Below are 16696 nucleotides of genomic sequence, written 5' to 3' on the forward strand. Positions count from 1 at the left end.
TTTTGCTGTTTTGTAGGTGGAAGTTATCATTTCACACTACCTGTAATTCAAACGGTGCTTCCACAGAAAGAATATAAAAAATAAATAATTGAATAAACACATTTCATGAGAACACACTGCACTTCTAGTTTCATTTCTTGGCACAACATAAAAGTTTGTCAGATCATGATTAACATTACAACAAAGTCTCTGTTATTAAAAACACTCATTAAATCATTTTGGTGCTTTTCTCTATTAAACTGCTATAAATATTAATCACTTTTAAGCTGCCATTCACAAGTCCTCCTGATTTCCTGCACTTGTTTTCTACCTGAAGTGGAGGAAAAACATGTTTGAAAATGTTAAAATGACCCCTTTACCCATTGAACCCCTACTGGGACAAAACACCATGAATGCTCGATTGACATCGTAGCCAGTACGTGCGCTCCAAGTGCCACATGCATCTGCACCGCTGGCCTGTTGCACAATTTGAAAGAAAGTTAAAGTTTAATGTTTAAATTTTAAACTTAAATTAAATCTCCCAGATGAATTTTGCACACATGTGAACACATTTATGTCACTTTCACAACATATTTTTTAAACCCAGAGACGGCAACTTAACATTTTTAGAAACACAATTTCCTTTCAAGAGTTGCTGAGCAGAAGTAGTCAGCAGGTACAGACATGTTGTGTGATTGGATGATTATCAGGATGTCCTACAAGCATCATTTGAAAAACCTTCAGTTAATCCAGTCCTAGAACAAAAGGACATATTTCTCCCATACTGGCTTCCCTGTTAAATCCAGAATTTAATTTAAAATTCCTCTTCTTACACAGAAAAGTTTTGAATAATCAAACCCACTTTACTCTCAGACTGCGGGCTTATTTGTGGGGTTTACAAAAGTAGAATGGGAGGCAGAGCATCAGCCTTCAAGCCCTTTTTTGTAGAACCAGCTTCCTATTTGGAGACTGACGCCCTCTCGACTATTAAGATTAGGATTCAAACTTTCCTTTTTAATTCATAGTCAGAACTAGAGCTGGGCGATATGAGATTTTTTCATATCACGATATGTTTTTTTCATTTCAGGCGATAACGATATATATCACGATATCAGCCAAATAACTATATTTGTAAGATTTAAATGTGCCGTTGCTCACAAGTAAAATGTGAAATAATCAGCAGCTTGTTTTGATTTAAATATTTATTTCCCATAATAAGTTCAACAGGGTAGATGTACTTAAGGAACGTGAGACTTTTTCAGATAAATAAAGGCAAATATTGCAAACTACACAAAAGGCAGCCGCTAAAGCGTTTAAGTTTCAAAACAGAACAAACGAAACTACTAAATTATCAATTCCACTTAGAAACAAAATATTAATTCTAAAAATGAATCTTAGTTTGTTTTACAGAAGAACAAAATTGACTAACTTTTGTCAATATCAAATAAACTGAGAACTAAAAGGAAATTCTCAATCTCTCCTTGTTGTACAGCTGAGCTTTTCAAACAGTTTAACAGTTACTTTAGTCTGACAAAAGTCGAATGACGAATTAGCGCTTCCAGTCAGAGATTGAGCATGCACCGCTTTATTGGATTTCCAGACTTGCTTTCGGCACATTTACAGAGCGCGCTACTCTGTTTTTTGTCAGACTTGAAATAGCTGAAATACCTTCACACTACGTAACTTCTGTGGCTCTTCCGTTCGACAATCTCTCCGGCGTTGGAACCATCATCTGTTTTCTCTTCGGTAACCTTCGCTCACGCTCTCGGTTGATTTTTCTCTAGTCGGCGCACTCATTTCCTCCATTACTGGGTGGCACGGCGGCTGGCTGCTTCCCAAACAAATACCCATGTGCGGCTTGGCACTTGTGCTGTACGTAACAAGTCACCTGACGTGACGCTGCGGCTGTGATTGGTTCGGCTTGTTAATTTGGATTGGCTGTTCTTCTTTTCTTTTTTTTTTAAGAGGACAAGAGCAGTGAGGTCTATCGCAATAGTTTAACTTTTCTATCGAGAAAAAGTTATTTCGCAGCTCTAGTCATGGCTGGATTGAGTGACCCTGAATCCTCCCTTAGTTACGCTGCAATAGGCAATATTGGGGACTTCCCATGGTGTAAGTATTTCTGCTTTACTGAAGAACTGAATATGTTTAATTAGCATAATCTCGTAATAACGTCACACTTTGACCCAGAAAAACAAGTCAAAGAAGTATAAGTACAAGAAAAAACATGACAAAGAGGAAAAAGGAAAAGACTCTATAGACTGTATTTCTATGCTACATGTGCTGCAGCATCTTGACTGTAGCACAGCACAAGCTAATGTGAACACTTCAGTGAGTGTGGTGAATAATGAGCACTGACCTGGTCTGCCATTTTTCCTGGCTCTCGCCCTTCTCTCGTGGACAGTAAGAGTACTTCTGAAATTCATTGGCAAACAGCACGCAGTCGTGTCGAGGGTCTTTGACAAGGGTTTGCAGCCGCTTGTAATATCTGCACAAACGCACATTACAAAAACAAGTACATTCAATAAAATCATAAATTACACTCAAGAAAGCCTATGACCCTGAAGCATGAGGGAGAAAAAATAGACCAAAGATACGTATGTTGACTTTTCCTAACATAATTTATGTTCCTTTGTTCATTTTGGCACAGACTCATTTTTTTAATTCACTCTTTTTTGTAAAAATCAAAATAAAACAAAGACTTGTCTGTCAGATAATATGCATTAGACCTAAACAGAAGATCCTGATCTGAAATTATAGAAAGAGGATGCCACCTGGCTTTGTTATCCTTTGAGTTTCACAATAAAAGCCCAGTTGGTGAACTAAAACAGCAGATTGCTTTTTTCTGAAACATGTTGAGTATGTGTTAACACCAGAGATGGGCATATAATCTGATTACTTTTTACTTAAGTAAGGGATTACTATTGCAAAAACAGTAATTAGATTACCGTTACTTTCCCGTAGGAACGCTGCGTTGCTGCGTTACTAAAACCGTGATTTTTGCGAGAATGTCTCATGACAGTGACGTAAGCGAGTGCGACGTTCGTGACAACAGCTGTGTGCAGATCAACAATGGATCATATATCGAGTGCAGAGAGAGTATGAGCGTGCAGCGTTTAAAGCGTGGAAGTACTGACCTTACTTTGAGTTTGATTCATAAAAAGTGACAAAAACATTAGTGTCCGTTGTGCGTGGGAAGAAAACTTCTTTTTACAGCGAAAAACCCCTAAACTTCCAAACAAGCACCGAGTAGCTACGACGTAATGGGAAACTCACAGAGAAACTCGCGGATTCTTCCACTGACCGCGGCACACCTGCACCAGGGTAACCCTCCGCCTACCCCACTCCTGCTTTACAGGTGAAAATAGAGCAACAGGACCGCTAGTCTTTGACTTTATTTATTTTCTGCTGTGTTTTACTTGCATCTATTTGAAAGACTGAGTGTAAACACACAAAAAATATTTTATTTTATGTGCTGGAATGTGCAGAAAATAGGTTTAAATGTTAAACTAATTTCTTCCAGTCAGAGAATGTTGCAGATAATTAAATTTTTGTTTGATGCATAAAGTTAAAAGATTAAAACTAATAAAACAAGTTTTAAAAAGAGACTTTTCCATTTGATTACATTTTGTATGATGATTATGCAGAAAAAGTAGAATTGGGCTGAAAGATCTATCACTTTATCACCTATTCAGGTTGTAAATCGTGTTTTTAAAAAGTAACTAAGTAACTAAGTAATTAATTACTTTTGAAAATAAGTAATCAGTAAAGTAACTGGATTACTTTTTGGGGGAAGTAATCAGTAATTAGTTACTGGTTACTATTTTCAAGTAACTTGACCAACACTGGTTAACACTATACTGCACTAAGTTTAACGTGGCACATTTCAGAGTACATGTAGCAGCTGTTTTACACTAAAAATGAACACTTGTCCTGATCAAACAGATGAAATAAGAAATAAAGGCCTGCAAATGCCCCGATCACTAGTTGAGTTAATACAGATGATGAATTCAGCAATTCTGCAAAGAGAGTCCACGATGAAGCTTTTTCCTCTTTGCTGTGCACGTTAAAGTCAATGGAAAACAGTAAGTAGTGATTCAGTATGACAACTCTGTATGTTTCACCAGATGTCAACACTATCAAAGTGAAGCCTCATCACATTAATGATGGAACACTCTAAAATGGCTGTGTGAGCACAAATCAGAAATAAACTGGACTGAAACCCGAGTTCACGTGGGACTTCTTATTTACAGTGCTCATCAAGTTTGTCCAAAGCTCTCCTGCATGTTTATGCTGGACACATATTTCAAGTCACAGGCTGCGTCTCTTTCAGCTTCGTCAGCAGAGCTCGGATATAATGAGGCTGACCCCTGGTCAATGTCTACAAACATGTGTAGCTAGCTTAAGCTGGGCACACAGCTAACAGCTCGATTATGAATGCAACTCAACATTTCAAACAGAAAATCAAAAAGAGCATCAGAATGGGGAGGAAAGTCGTTTAAAAGACTTTGAGGTTACTGGTTCCAGATGAGCTACTCTGAGCATTTCAGGAAGCAGGCGCCGTGTTTGGGGATAGTTAACAACTAGGGTTGGGTTTTTATAATCGATCTATCGATTAAAATCGATTCTGGCTTGGATAACGTGAAATCGATTCATTAAAATCCTGAATCGATTTTTTAATATAAATTTATTTTGCCCAAAATGCCAGAATCTCTGGTGAAATCTCACAAAATTTCAACAACCACCAAACAGCTAAGACAGTAAATGAGAGCAGGAACACGGATTCTGCACAAAGACTTAAACACACAGCACAACCCGCGGATCAGAATCAGTGAGATGTGGCCTTTCTCACGGTCGGGGCTGAAAGCCGACAGCTCGCTGATTCTGATCTGTGGGCGGGTCGGGCTTTGTGTTCACGCCCTTTATGCGCTGATTCTAAAGCTGTTAGTTTTATCTCTCCAAACAATATTGACCAAACCAGCAGCAAAAGAAGATCCAAACTAGCTTCACATAAACATCGTCATGAATTCACTCTGACTTTTACTGTTTTGCTTCGACCACGATGCACAGCTCCCTCTCTCTCTCTCTCTCTCTCTCTCTCTCTCTCTGTACTTCAAGAACAGTTTCCCGTCTAAAAATCTGTTTTCTTCATTATTCGCTGTCGGCCGCTGTTTTTTATTTTCCTTTTACTTACTTACAAAAAGAAAACCTAATTTCTGCCGTTCAATACTGAACAAATTTAAACTTTTTAAAATTATGCAAAATTCAAAACGCTCAGCTGTGTCTCTAATAAAACCTCTGTAACTTCAGAGGTAATGTTCATGTGTTGATTAATGGTTTTCTTTTGTTTTTGATGTACTGCAGAATATTTTTATAAAATCCCAGAACAGGAAAATCACCTTCATGTTTTTCTGTTTTATCTTCATCTATTTTGACACAAAGACATCTGCTGTGATGTTCACACCTTTGATAAAGACTTGCGTGTGTCAGCTTCCTTTTTATAGATACAAAAATATGTAAATGTACTGATCTGAATTATAATATTTCTGACTGTCAAAATTTCCCAGATTCAAATCGAATTGAATCGAATTAAATCGAATCGTGGATTGAATCGATTCTAGAAATCAGTGACGATACCCAGCCCTAATAACAACGCAGACAAGTTGCATTCATTTTAATGACATCACCACTAACTGCATTTTAAGACATGCAGTTAGTGGTGATAGGTTAATTGGAAACACTGAATTGCCCACAGGTGTGAATGCAGAAATGCAAGAGCGAATGGTCGTGTTAGTCCTGTGACGGACTGGCTGACACAAACCCAGGATGGATGGATCAGCATTTACTGATTTCAGTGGTCAATGTGTTTCTTCAACATTACATGAGCTGACTGTTCAAAACCTATATGATGAAGAACTAAAACAGTTTCCATGTAACAAAGCCACAAATAACAAAAAAAGAACATCAGTACTGGCCTGTTTGCTTCCCAGTAAACGTTTTTACCCAAAAAAAACAAACAATTGTACCTGCGATTCTTGCTCTGTAGAGCCTGGCAAGCAGTCTGGGTGAAGACGATGCCCTGCAGCTCTCTGAACTCCAAGATCTCCAGGTAGTCGACCACGACAGCAGCATCAGGCACCACATAGTGGGTCAAATCTCCGGGCAGCAGTTTTCCATCTGTTTGGGAAAATCAATGTTCAGCGATACATTCTTGTTTCTACAGCTTTTATTTGCTTGATTTCCTATTGGAAATTTTATCAACTGTGCTAAAAGACACTTAAAAGCATCCTTCTTTTACATTTGCTTGTTTCCTACTAAACGTTGCACAGATGACAGGAATCGATGCACATCCAGAGAAATGCATTTAAATATTTTCCAAAATGTCCCATATAAAGAGTTTATTGTGTTTACACGTCACTCTTTAAAATACTTGTTTTTACTTTATTTGCACACCAGATGTTCTTCAGCATATTATATGGCAAAAACTAAAATTTATTGTTACTTTGATATATTTCAGTACCAGTTATTATAATGCAGACTATCTTGATTATGAGCCATCATATTAACAGTGAGCTGCCTCACAGCAGTTTTCCAGGCTTTCTAAAAGTCTTTCTTTAGACACTTGATGGTTTTTCATTCACAGTTATTATACCAAACTAGGGCTGCCACAAACGATTATTTTGATAGTCGACTAGTCACCGATTAGTCGACTAATCAGATCATGCGTCCATTGGACATAAAACGTACAGCTTATTGCACCAGCAGCATCTGCTCTTATATAACTATCATTAGCTTACAGCTTTAAGTGTGTAAGGTATGTGCTAACTAAAAATAAAGACAAGATGATAGTTTATTAAATTTTAATGAAATTTGCAGATTGTTTCGGTGAAGTTTAATAAACTCCTTGCTATCTAAAATATAACAGGACACCGGAGTATATTCTTGAGCATCTCACACTTCTGATAATCAGCTGTCTGCTTGATGTTTATTCAGCTGTGTAAAAACTATAACTTTAATCTCAGCCAAACCGATTTACTCAGGAACAAATAAAATACTGAAAAAAGCCAAACAATAACATTTTTAAGTTATCTAAGTGACTTATATATATTTAACCTGAGTAGCGAAAGACAGTGGGTTTGAAAACGATTTGCCGGGAGTCCGGTGTTCTCACGGCTCTAGTGAGCCTAGCCCCCGGCTAGCTATCGAGCTAGTGGCTAACGGACGTCGAAAACGTCGGAGCACTTTTGAAAATATGTGGTGTCTTGATAAACTGAGCAGATATTTGAGGTTTACACAGCTACATTCTCGCCTGAAAATATATTAAACGTTTATTTTGTGACCCAGAAAGAATAATAAGAGTAATATTAAAACTAACTAGCTGCCGCCATTGTTGGAAACTGAGCTGGGCTGCGCTATGAATTCTGGGACACAGCTTCTTCTTCTTCTTCGGGGTTTAACGGCAGCTGGCATCCTTGTACATGCAGTGCTGCCATCTTCTGTTTCAGTCCGTTATTACACTCTTAAATCCTACTACTTATTCCTGCGTCCTTTGGGATCTTACAAAGCTTCAAACGACGCGTCGACTATTAAATCAGTCGTCGACGATTTTGATAGTCGACGTAATCGTGACTAGTCGACTAATCGTGGCAGCCCTATACCAAACATTTTCATTTAGTTTTAATTTGTTAAGCCTAACCTATGAATCATTCATAAAAAAAACACCTAATTCGAGGGATGAACCAGGGTTATATCTAGACATTATAACACAGCAAAAATAAATAATTAAATTGTATCTTTTTCCAATTTCTTTAGCTGGATCTATGAAAAATGCCAAAGATAATACAGTCTGACATTCATAAAATAGTGTTTTTTCACCAACGGGCTGATATCTGCAGCACTATTAGCCTGAAACTTGATATAAACATAAACCTGGTACGTCTTATACAATGGATTTCTTTTTAGGTTTTCACATATTTCAATAAATTGTTGCACCTATTTTCTATTTTCCAAGCAAAATGCAAAGACATGAGGTGTTGCTCACAATGTTTTCAGGGCGCTGTATAACTGTATAACCTACAAACACAAGGAGGATCTGTATTAAGATGAAGTCAACATACACAGAAAAAAAAACCTTTTAAACTCGTATTGATATTTGATAAAAGTGCTGATCATTCTCATCTCAAACACTAAACAGCAGCACAAATGTGCAAGCTTAAGTGATTGTTCTTTACTACAGATGAACCAATCCAGTGTTTGGATCACATATCAATGCAGTCCAGACTCAGAAAACAAAACAGGGTATTGGTGACGACGCTCTAATCGATCCAGCTCTACACTGTTCTGCGTTTACATCCCTACTGTCAGCAGCAGATCACCAGCTGATCATAGCATGAAGGAAAGCAACAGCTAAAGAGCTGGCAGCCTGCAGGCATTTTACACCTGCTATGCCCAAAGCTTTTCTTTGAATGGACTGATTCTTATATAAATGGTAAATGGACTGATTCTTATATAGCGCTTTTCTACTCTCCCGGAGTACTCAAAGCGCTCTATACAACATGCCACATTCACCCAATCACACCCATTCTCACAAGCACTTTATCTATACTTAGTGCTTTTTCTAACTACATTCACACACATTCATACTCCGATGGATGCATCGGAGAGCAACTTGGGGTTAGTATCTTGCCCAAGGATACTTGGCATGCAGACTGGAGGAGCCTGGGATCGAACCTCCAACCTTCCGATCAGTAGGTGACCTGCTCTACCTCCTGAGCTACAGCCACCCCCTAGAATGCTTCTAACAAACTGGTCGAGTGAGTGGACGTCACGAAGAAGCTCTACAAACCTGTTGGCTTTACTCTCTCACTTGCATGTTCTTATTAAATATATTTGGTTTAACAACTACTATGAACACTTTATTGAACTTACGACAGTGCTGTTGGTCATGTCAACTTGATTAATATTACACCAGTTCACCTGCCTCTTATCAGCCCCACTCCATGCATTACATGCATATGAAGATGTGCACTTATATTAAGACTGAGAGCAGTGAAAGAAGAAACTGTCATAACCAATAGAGGTGGGAATCACCATACATCCCACGATACGATATTATCACAATACTTAACGCACGATACGATATTATTGCAATTTTTAAAAATATTTTGCGATATTCAGATTCTGTACATAAAGGTAAACTTTATCAATATTCATTTTCTCTAATATCAAAGTCTCACACTCAGTCTTTCTCTCATTTCAGTTTGATTGTTGACAAACTGAACGGTTTGTATTACAGTCTAGTCCAACTTAACTGAATCAACCATCTGGTACAATTATAGCTATTCTGAACTATGCAGTTTATGAAAACTATGCAGCCCCTTCAGCAACTGAAGAATTTGAAAGTAAATTAAAACAAAATATAATTTTACATTAAATAAAAAAGTTTTAAACTTAATTAAAATAAAACATGTCTTAAATTAAAATAAGTAAACTGTCATGTTTATTGCTGCCAAAAACAAGTTAAAAACATTTGGACAGTGAAGGAATGTCAGGATTCTTGCTCAGAAAAAGGATCAACATGCTCTGAAGTCAGAGCACAAAAACCTTTTTGTAACAAAATATCGATTTCTGCTGTCCCTGTATCCATACATTATTAGCAAACAAAATATCACCATGCTACACAGTATCCATTTTCCCCCACCCCTAATAACCATAAAGCACAGATCAATAACGATTCTTACACTGAGCTAAAATTAACTAGTGCGAGTACATTTAGGGAAAACAAAAACATGTTTTTTGTTTTTCATCCCTTCAAATGTATTTTTTAACCAATAAACACTGATTCACTAAACGTATATTCTTGGATGTTTTCATTTGCTGCATTTTACCAACATTTTACAAAACCAGGAAAGGAATCTTTGAGTGCATCCTGACTGCCTCTAAAGAGTTTCTTCCTCACAGTGAGCAATATCCCATAACATTGTTCTGCCCACACCAAAGTTTTGGTTTTATATCTGACCTACACACAGTCAGGCTGGTGCACGTTCTCCTCTTATCTGTGCACAGGTGGGATTTGCCATTTAACTGTCATACGAGGTAATTCTAGCTTTGGGTCATACTGTATGCACGTTGCTATTTCACGATTCATGTTACAGTGAAGCAAAATATAATATAATAAAAATTACGTTATTTTCCTCATTTGATTGCGTACAGCCCCAAACCACTACCTGCCAGCATTGCGTTAACAGCAACGTTAGATTCTTCTACAGCAGTAAACAAAGAGCAGTTTTTGCTGATTTTACCATTCACACAGTCGGCCTGACACAGCGAGCTGCAGCAGGGGACCCGCTCTCTCAGATAGTGTTCCCGGACCACTCGGAGCTTCCGCCCCACGCAGCTTTTCAAATGCAGCACTCTCTCCGTTTTAATCATCGTCCACACTCACTAACGAGCCACATGCAGCTGCCGGCGCTCGCTAACTTGCTGTTCAGCCAAGACGCGGGAAGACACGGTTGTAAACATTCACGGCAAAGTTCCGTGAAACACGGAAGGAAAGGCACGACTGCTGACGTCATGACGCCCAAGCAGTACCGCGTCTTGCTGCGTTCAGGTGCTGTCGGACGCTCACTCAGGCCAGTAATGGGGATTCGTCTTTTTGATGACCTCGGTACTGACTCGGATCAGCGATATAAGAGCCAACACTTATATCAACTCTTAACGCTCCCAAGCTGCATTACCGTTTATCCAAATGAAGCAACGTTAAAGCCTTTAATTCATCTTCATGTTGGCAGTTAGAGTCAAATCTAATCTGAGCTGCTCCCTTGTCTGTATGTTTTCATTTGGCAGTTTTGCGCCCAGTGCCCTTCCTGACACAACTATACTACAACACTACCGTAAAAGTAATTATAGTAAACCTTACGATTTCCACAAATGTAAACAAAACTACATTAATATCAAAGCATCAAGGAATACTACAGATGTTTACCTAAGGCTTCATTTATATTGCACAGTTTTAGTGTTTTAGTGCTAAAACAGTAAGTGTTACAATTTTGGTGCTACTTTAATCTCTGTGTCATTTAAATGTACGACCAAAGTAAAAGAAAAGTTCTTATAACATATGAGAGAGACAGAATGTGTATTAAAGATGAACATAGCAGCCGTGACATGGTCATGTCACCCATGAGTCTGTAGAAGAGAGTTTGAGGGACTTTTTGTTTGTATGGTTTTATTTTTTTGAATTTAACATATGACACATGGTGGATTTCAAATATGACGACACTGCATGCATGACTGAGACTGTCAGTCACAATTGCCTGTTTTATACTTAATTAATAGAACCATGATATACAAAAGCATCACTGGCTTCACTTTTCACTATAGTGAGGTTCCAAACTGAAAAAGGGAGCTGAGTGTTTTTGGTGTTGCAGTCTTGGCATTTTGATACCAAACTACAAGCCAAGAGTAAATGCATAGACAGTAAAATACCCAGAATGGGTGCAGCAGCCAACGACTGGCCAGAAACACCAGAGGAGCGAAACACCAGCTCTCGGTAGACAGAGCAGTCACCCAAGACAGTAAGACCAGACTAACCATTCTGTTTACTGGATTGACCACAAGAAAGCCTATGACTCAATGCCCCACACATGAATCCTGGAATGCCTAGAACTATACAAGATCAGCGGGACCCTAAGAGCCTTCATTAGGAACTCAATGGGGCTGTGGCAAACAACAGTAGAGGCTAACTCCAATAGCAAAGTCACCATCACCAAGGAAATGCTCTTTCTCCGTGGAGAATAGAGCAGTGGTCATTTCCTCTACATGCATGACATCAAGCTGTATGCCAGGTGTGAACTGGCATAGTCCTGCCGAGTCACCTGAATGGTAATAACAAGATCCAGGATATCAACACCTTTGCCCTGCTGGGATAATAAGCAGGCCAAAGGAGGCGATAGAAGCCACCATGCATGGAGGGTTTCCCCCCGAGGCTGTACGCTAAACAGAAGGAAGGCGGCTGATTAGTGAGTGTGAGAACCACGCTCCATATGAGACAACAAACATCCACGAGTACATCAGGAAGATAGTCACAACTCACTGCGTGCTTAGCGAATACCTCAGGCAGCAGAAACCCAAGAAAGAAGAGGAGCAAGACAAGGAACCATCATGGAAGGACAGGCCCCTTCCAGATACCGACGGACAAACCAACCGAACATAGTAGTGGTGGACAAGCAGAGGAAGATGGTTGTAGTGACAGATGTAGCGACATTTTACTGTTGGTAAGATGCTCCTTTTCTCTGAGTTGTTTATCTGCTAATCCCTTCATCCCTTGTCTTCTGCAGACGCTGGGGGGCAACAGAAGCACCAGACCATGTGTGTTCAAGGTGTAGGCAGTCAGCATGTGTTTTCTGGGATTACTGGGCAATAGAAGTGGGACACCCTCAAGTGGTCTGGCAGAGACTACTGTGTACCAGTAATAGGCCAGGCATTAGTAGACTCGGGCTTTCTACCAGACCCTGGTTTGACCTGGGGCGTTGCTGGAAGCAAAGTGGGTAGAGGTCAGGTACATTTTTTACTTTACTTTACTTTTTGGAGTAATGACCCTGACACTGATCACAAAAAAGAAGGGAAATACCTTAAACTTCTATTTGTAACAAGGTGTTTTCATGCTGTTTTATTGCTACTTTATGCTAGAAGCACTTGTTATTATCAGCTAATAGTAAACATTTAGATAACTATAGACGTTATAATAATTTTGACAGGTTTAAAGTCTTCCTGGAGTGCAGGAAGATGCAGGAGGCTGTTGCAGCTCAAAAGGAATATTTGAAGTTGATCCAAGGTGTGTTGTTAAAGAGCGGAGGAAGTGGTTGTTAAGCAATGCAAAGTAGCAGGCGAAATGGGGCATTGCTCTCGCTGCGTCCGCTGCTCTTTGTCTGTGCTGTGAAGAGGCGCTGCAGCAGAGCACCAGCACAGACTCTGCGCTCAAGTTGAGAAGTGCTCCGACACCGATGCTGAGGACTTAACTCGAGTTCATGGACCGGCATCGTTTGAAAAAGTCTGTTTTAAAATGACGCATCCCCGCTAAAGGTAAGCACTAAAAATGATTTTATCGTGTTTTTCTACACGCACAGTTATTCGTTTAAGGGGGATATCGAAAAATCACTATTCAGCAGGAAGCAGCTTGTAATGATATTTGCTAATATTAATAATCTCTCTCTCTCTCTCTCTCTCTGTCTCTCTCTCTCTCTCCATATATATATATATGTATATATATATATATATATATGTGCTACATGAGCACTTTTGAACCAAATTTTGAACCATATAAGCACAATAACCTCTTGCTATTTCTTGCGATTTAATGATTTAATAACTGTTGTCTTTCTGGCGATAATATGAGGCTGGCTTCCCCCAAAAGTTAGTTTAATAACTCATTTTTGAGCGGTCCTGCTGTCCCGTCCCTGTACGGTTTGGCCCTGTTTACCACATGTTGGCTCTTTGTTCATCTCCCCGCTTTTCTGTTCAGTTTACAAGCGCCACGGCTAAACTTCACACCAACAGACACACAGTCGACTCTTTTACATGTGGATGTAGTTCACAAATTAAGCAGCTGGTTGATCAATTACTAAACCATTGCAGTCAGCTCCTGTTGGTGTTAAAAGGGTGTGACTGTGCACTGAGACAGTCCTCAGCAGTCCGTGTTGCATTAATTGGGATGTTAATTGGGCAACAGAATGATTATTGCTGTTGTTGTATATCCACCGAATCCGCCTGAGGAGTGAAAGCACGCACAGTTTAACGAGCTTGCAGCGCTAGATGGCGATCTTGAGCAAGACACGTAAACCTGGAGGTGGTCCACGAGGCTTTCCATTGTGTGTGCGGAGGTTGCGTGTCTTTGAACGTTACATCCACTGGTTGAAAGAAATAGAATATTTGCATTCGGTGACGATGTCAAGTTCAAAGTCAGTAGATATATATATATATGTCAATTTAGAGCCTCACAAAGAACATGCAAGTTCTAAGAGAGACGCTTTTCAATTTCTGTTTTGTGTTCTCCTTTCAAGTTGTTAACATTTATTGCGCAGCTGTAGTGCTATGCAATATGTCACGGTTGGCATTTGTCACAAACATGCCCTTGCAATAATAGTAATGCAGCTTTTGACGACTCCCGGGCTCTTACTTTAATTAAATGAGTTTTACTTTTTAAGATGAGGCTGTGTGGGTGGCATCGACAGTTCAAGACCATAAGTTCTCAGAACCATGTGCAGGTCAGGGCTGCACTACTGGCACTCCTTTGGCAAGATGATGAGGTTGTAAGAAATCCAAAATGCATTTATCTGAGAAAAACAAAGTAAACAGAGCGATGTCAGGTGGCTGCAGTCTCACTTAGGAATAGATCTCAGTGTCAGGAGCACATGGCTGGTGAGTTGCATCAATGTTTGACTGAAAGAAGAGAGCAGTGTGATGTGCAGATGTGGTCCCAGTTGTCTTCGGGTTAGATAATGTTCTGAAATTTGCCATTTAAGTGATCAATTCACGCAACGCTGAATTTAAAAAGAAATAACAAAAATTTAAGATAAAAAAATGAATATAAGAAAAATATATGAGCAAAGAGAAAACAGCCTTCTTATTATATCAAACACCCGTCAATCCACATGGTCAAGAGAAAAAGTGCACTTTAAATAAACAATGATAAAAAAATCTCATGATTTCTGTTAGATTCAAATAAAACACACAAATGAAAAAAAGCCCCGAGGTCTTGTTTTTCTTTTCATGGAAGACATTTTTCCAGTGCAAAGCTTGACAAAATTCATTTATCAAGTTCCCCCTCCCTCAAACAAAAATAAATAATTCCTTTTTGTTGCTCATCAAGCAGAAATCAATTCACTTCACTTGAATTCAGTTTCAGTGCCAAATCACAACAGCTGCCTGAAGGCGCTTTACATTGTATGATGATATCTTTTAACTTGGCAGTAACACATTTTTCCACATTAACTATACTTGCAGCTGTGTAGTAACAGTACATACGGATTTCCAACCCTCTGATTTCAGTTTCCAAATTCTGAATATTGACTTGTAAATAATGGAATGTGAAAAAAGGGGGAATAGAAAAAGTGTCAACTTCATCCCAATCCTCTTCGAGCACCAACCTTGTGTAGATATAGATATTTTCATGAAAACTTGATGTTTTGAAGTTTTTCTTTTCTTTTATTATTTCAGTTATATTTACATGTTTGAATTAAAATTATTCTATCTATCTATTAGAGGTGGGAATCACCATACATCCCACGATACGATATTATTGCGATTTTTAAAAAAAAATATTTTGCGATATTCAGATTCTGTACATAAAGGTAAACTTTATCAATATTCATTTTCTCTAATATCAAAGTCTCACACTCAGTCTTTCTCTCATTTCAGTTTGATTGTTGACAAACTGAACGGTTTGTATTACAGTCTAGTCCAACTTAACTGAATCAACCATCTGGTACAATTATAGCTATTCTGAACTATGCAGTTTATGAAAACTATGCAGCCCCTTCAGCAACTGAAGAATTTGAAAGTAAATTAAAACAAAATATAATTTTACATTAAATAAAAAAGTTTTAAACTTAATTCAAATAAAACATGTCTTAAATTAAAATAAGTAAACTGTCATGTTTATTGCTGCCAAAAAACAAGTTAAACACATTTGGACAGTGAAGGAATGTCAGGATTCTTGCTCAGAAAAAGGATCAACATGCTCTGAAGTCAGAGCACAAAAACCTTTTTGTAACAAAATATCGATTTCTGCTGTCCCTGTATCCATACATTATTAGCAAACAAAATATCACCATACTACACAGTATCCATTTTCCCCACCCCTACTATCTATCTATCATCTATCTAATGCAGTCATCATATATGAACTCTGATGTGATTTTACAAAACATCTAATTTTTTCTGTTTAGATTAAAGATTATTCTAAATTTCAAATAATGTGATGAACTTTAGATTATTTTATAGCTTTTCTCAAATCATACCAAAACCATGTTCAACAACTGGATTAGCATTCTGCTTTTCTGCCTGAGTATAAATACTTTGGAAGAGACGGTTCAAAACCAAGCCTGTTTTAAGTCGAGCCGAAGCATTACAGTTTTATTTACTGTACTATGAACAAGTATTTCCCCCTTCCTCATCTCTTTTGGCATTTTTAAAATATTTGTCATACCTAAATGTTTCACAACATCAAAGAAATGTTATTACTAAACAAAGATAACCCAAGTAAAAAATAAAGTGCAGATTCTGAATTGTGTTTTAATTTATTAAGGAAAAAAAAAACTATCCAAACCTACCTGATCTTATGTGAAAAAGTATTGGAAGTAAGTTTTGGAACGCTGAGGTCACTTTCACCCGATTATTGGCAGACCAGCTGAATCAAGAAATCACTTAAAACCTGTCTGACAAAGTGAAGTCGCCTAAAAGGTTGCTAAAAGCATCTCATGCTACAATCTAAAGACTCGACTAAGAAAGAAAGTCACTGACGATGATGAGAGCCATCATCCAGGCATTTAGAAATCTTGGAGCAGTGGGAACCTTTCCAGGAGTTGCTGGTCTACCATGACTACTCTGTGATTGACAACTCATCCAGGAGATGACAAAAGAACACAGAACAACAGCTTCGGCTGTATTAAGGAGTCACTGATTGAGAATCTGTTCTTCAGCTCATATCAAACAACACTTT

At 38.5% G+C, this 16696-nt stretch overlaps 2 protein-coding genes across 2 annotated transcripts in view; one reads left to right on the forward strand and one right to left on the reverse strand.

Moving 5' to 3' along the window:
* The window catches only part of dis3l (DIS3 like exosome 3'-5' exoribonuclease), a 40446-nt gene extending 29918 nt beyond the window's left edge, over positions 1-10528 (reverse strand). Inside the window, exons 1-3 of the mRNA XM_087842680.1 lie at positions 10281-10528; positions 6006-6156; positions 2339-2467 (exon numbers count right to left, since the gene is read on the reverse strand). Coding sequence (XP_087698806.1) covers positions 2339-2467; positions 6006-6156; positions 10281-10410 — 410 coding nt within the window. The 5' untranslated portion in view covers positions 10411-10528. The remainder of the gene's footprint in view (positions 1-2338; positions 2468-6005; positions 6157-10280) is intronic.
* Positions 10529-12953: 2425 nt separating this feature from the next.
* The window catches only part of LOC102798111 (uncharacterized), a 275012-nt gene continuing 271269 nt past the window's right edge, over positions 12954-16696 (forward strand). The window contains exon 1 of the mRNA XM_087842715.1: positions 12954-13059. The gene's annotated coding sequence lies outside the window, so the exon portion shown is untranslated. The remainder of the gene's footprint in view (positions 13060-16696) is intronic.

Source organism: Neolamprologus brichardi, chromosome 1 (genome assembly GCF_056152115.1).
Source record: "Neolamprologus brichardi isolate AB-2024 chromosome 1, ASM5615211v1, whole genome shotgun sequence".
NCBI classification, from domain to species: Eukaryota; Metazoa; Chordata; class Actinopteri; order Cichliformes; family Cichlidae; genus Neolamprologus; species Neolamprologus brichardi.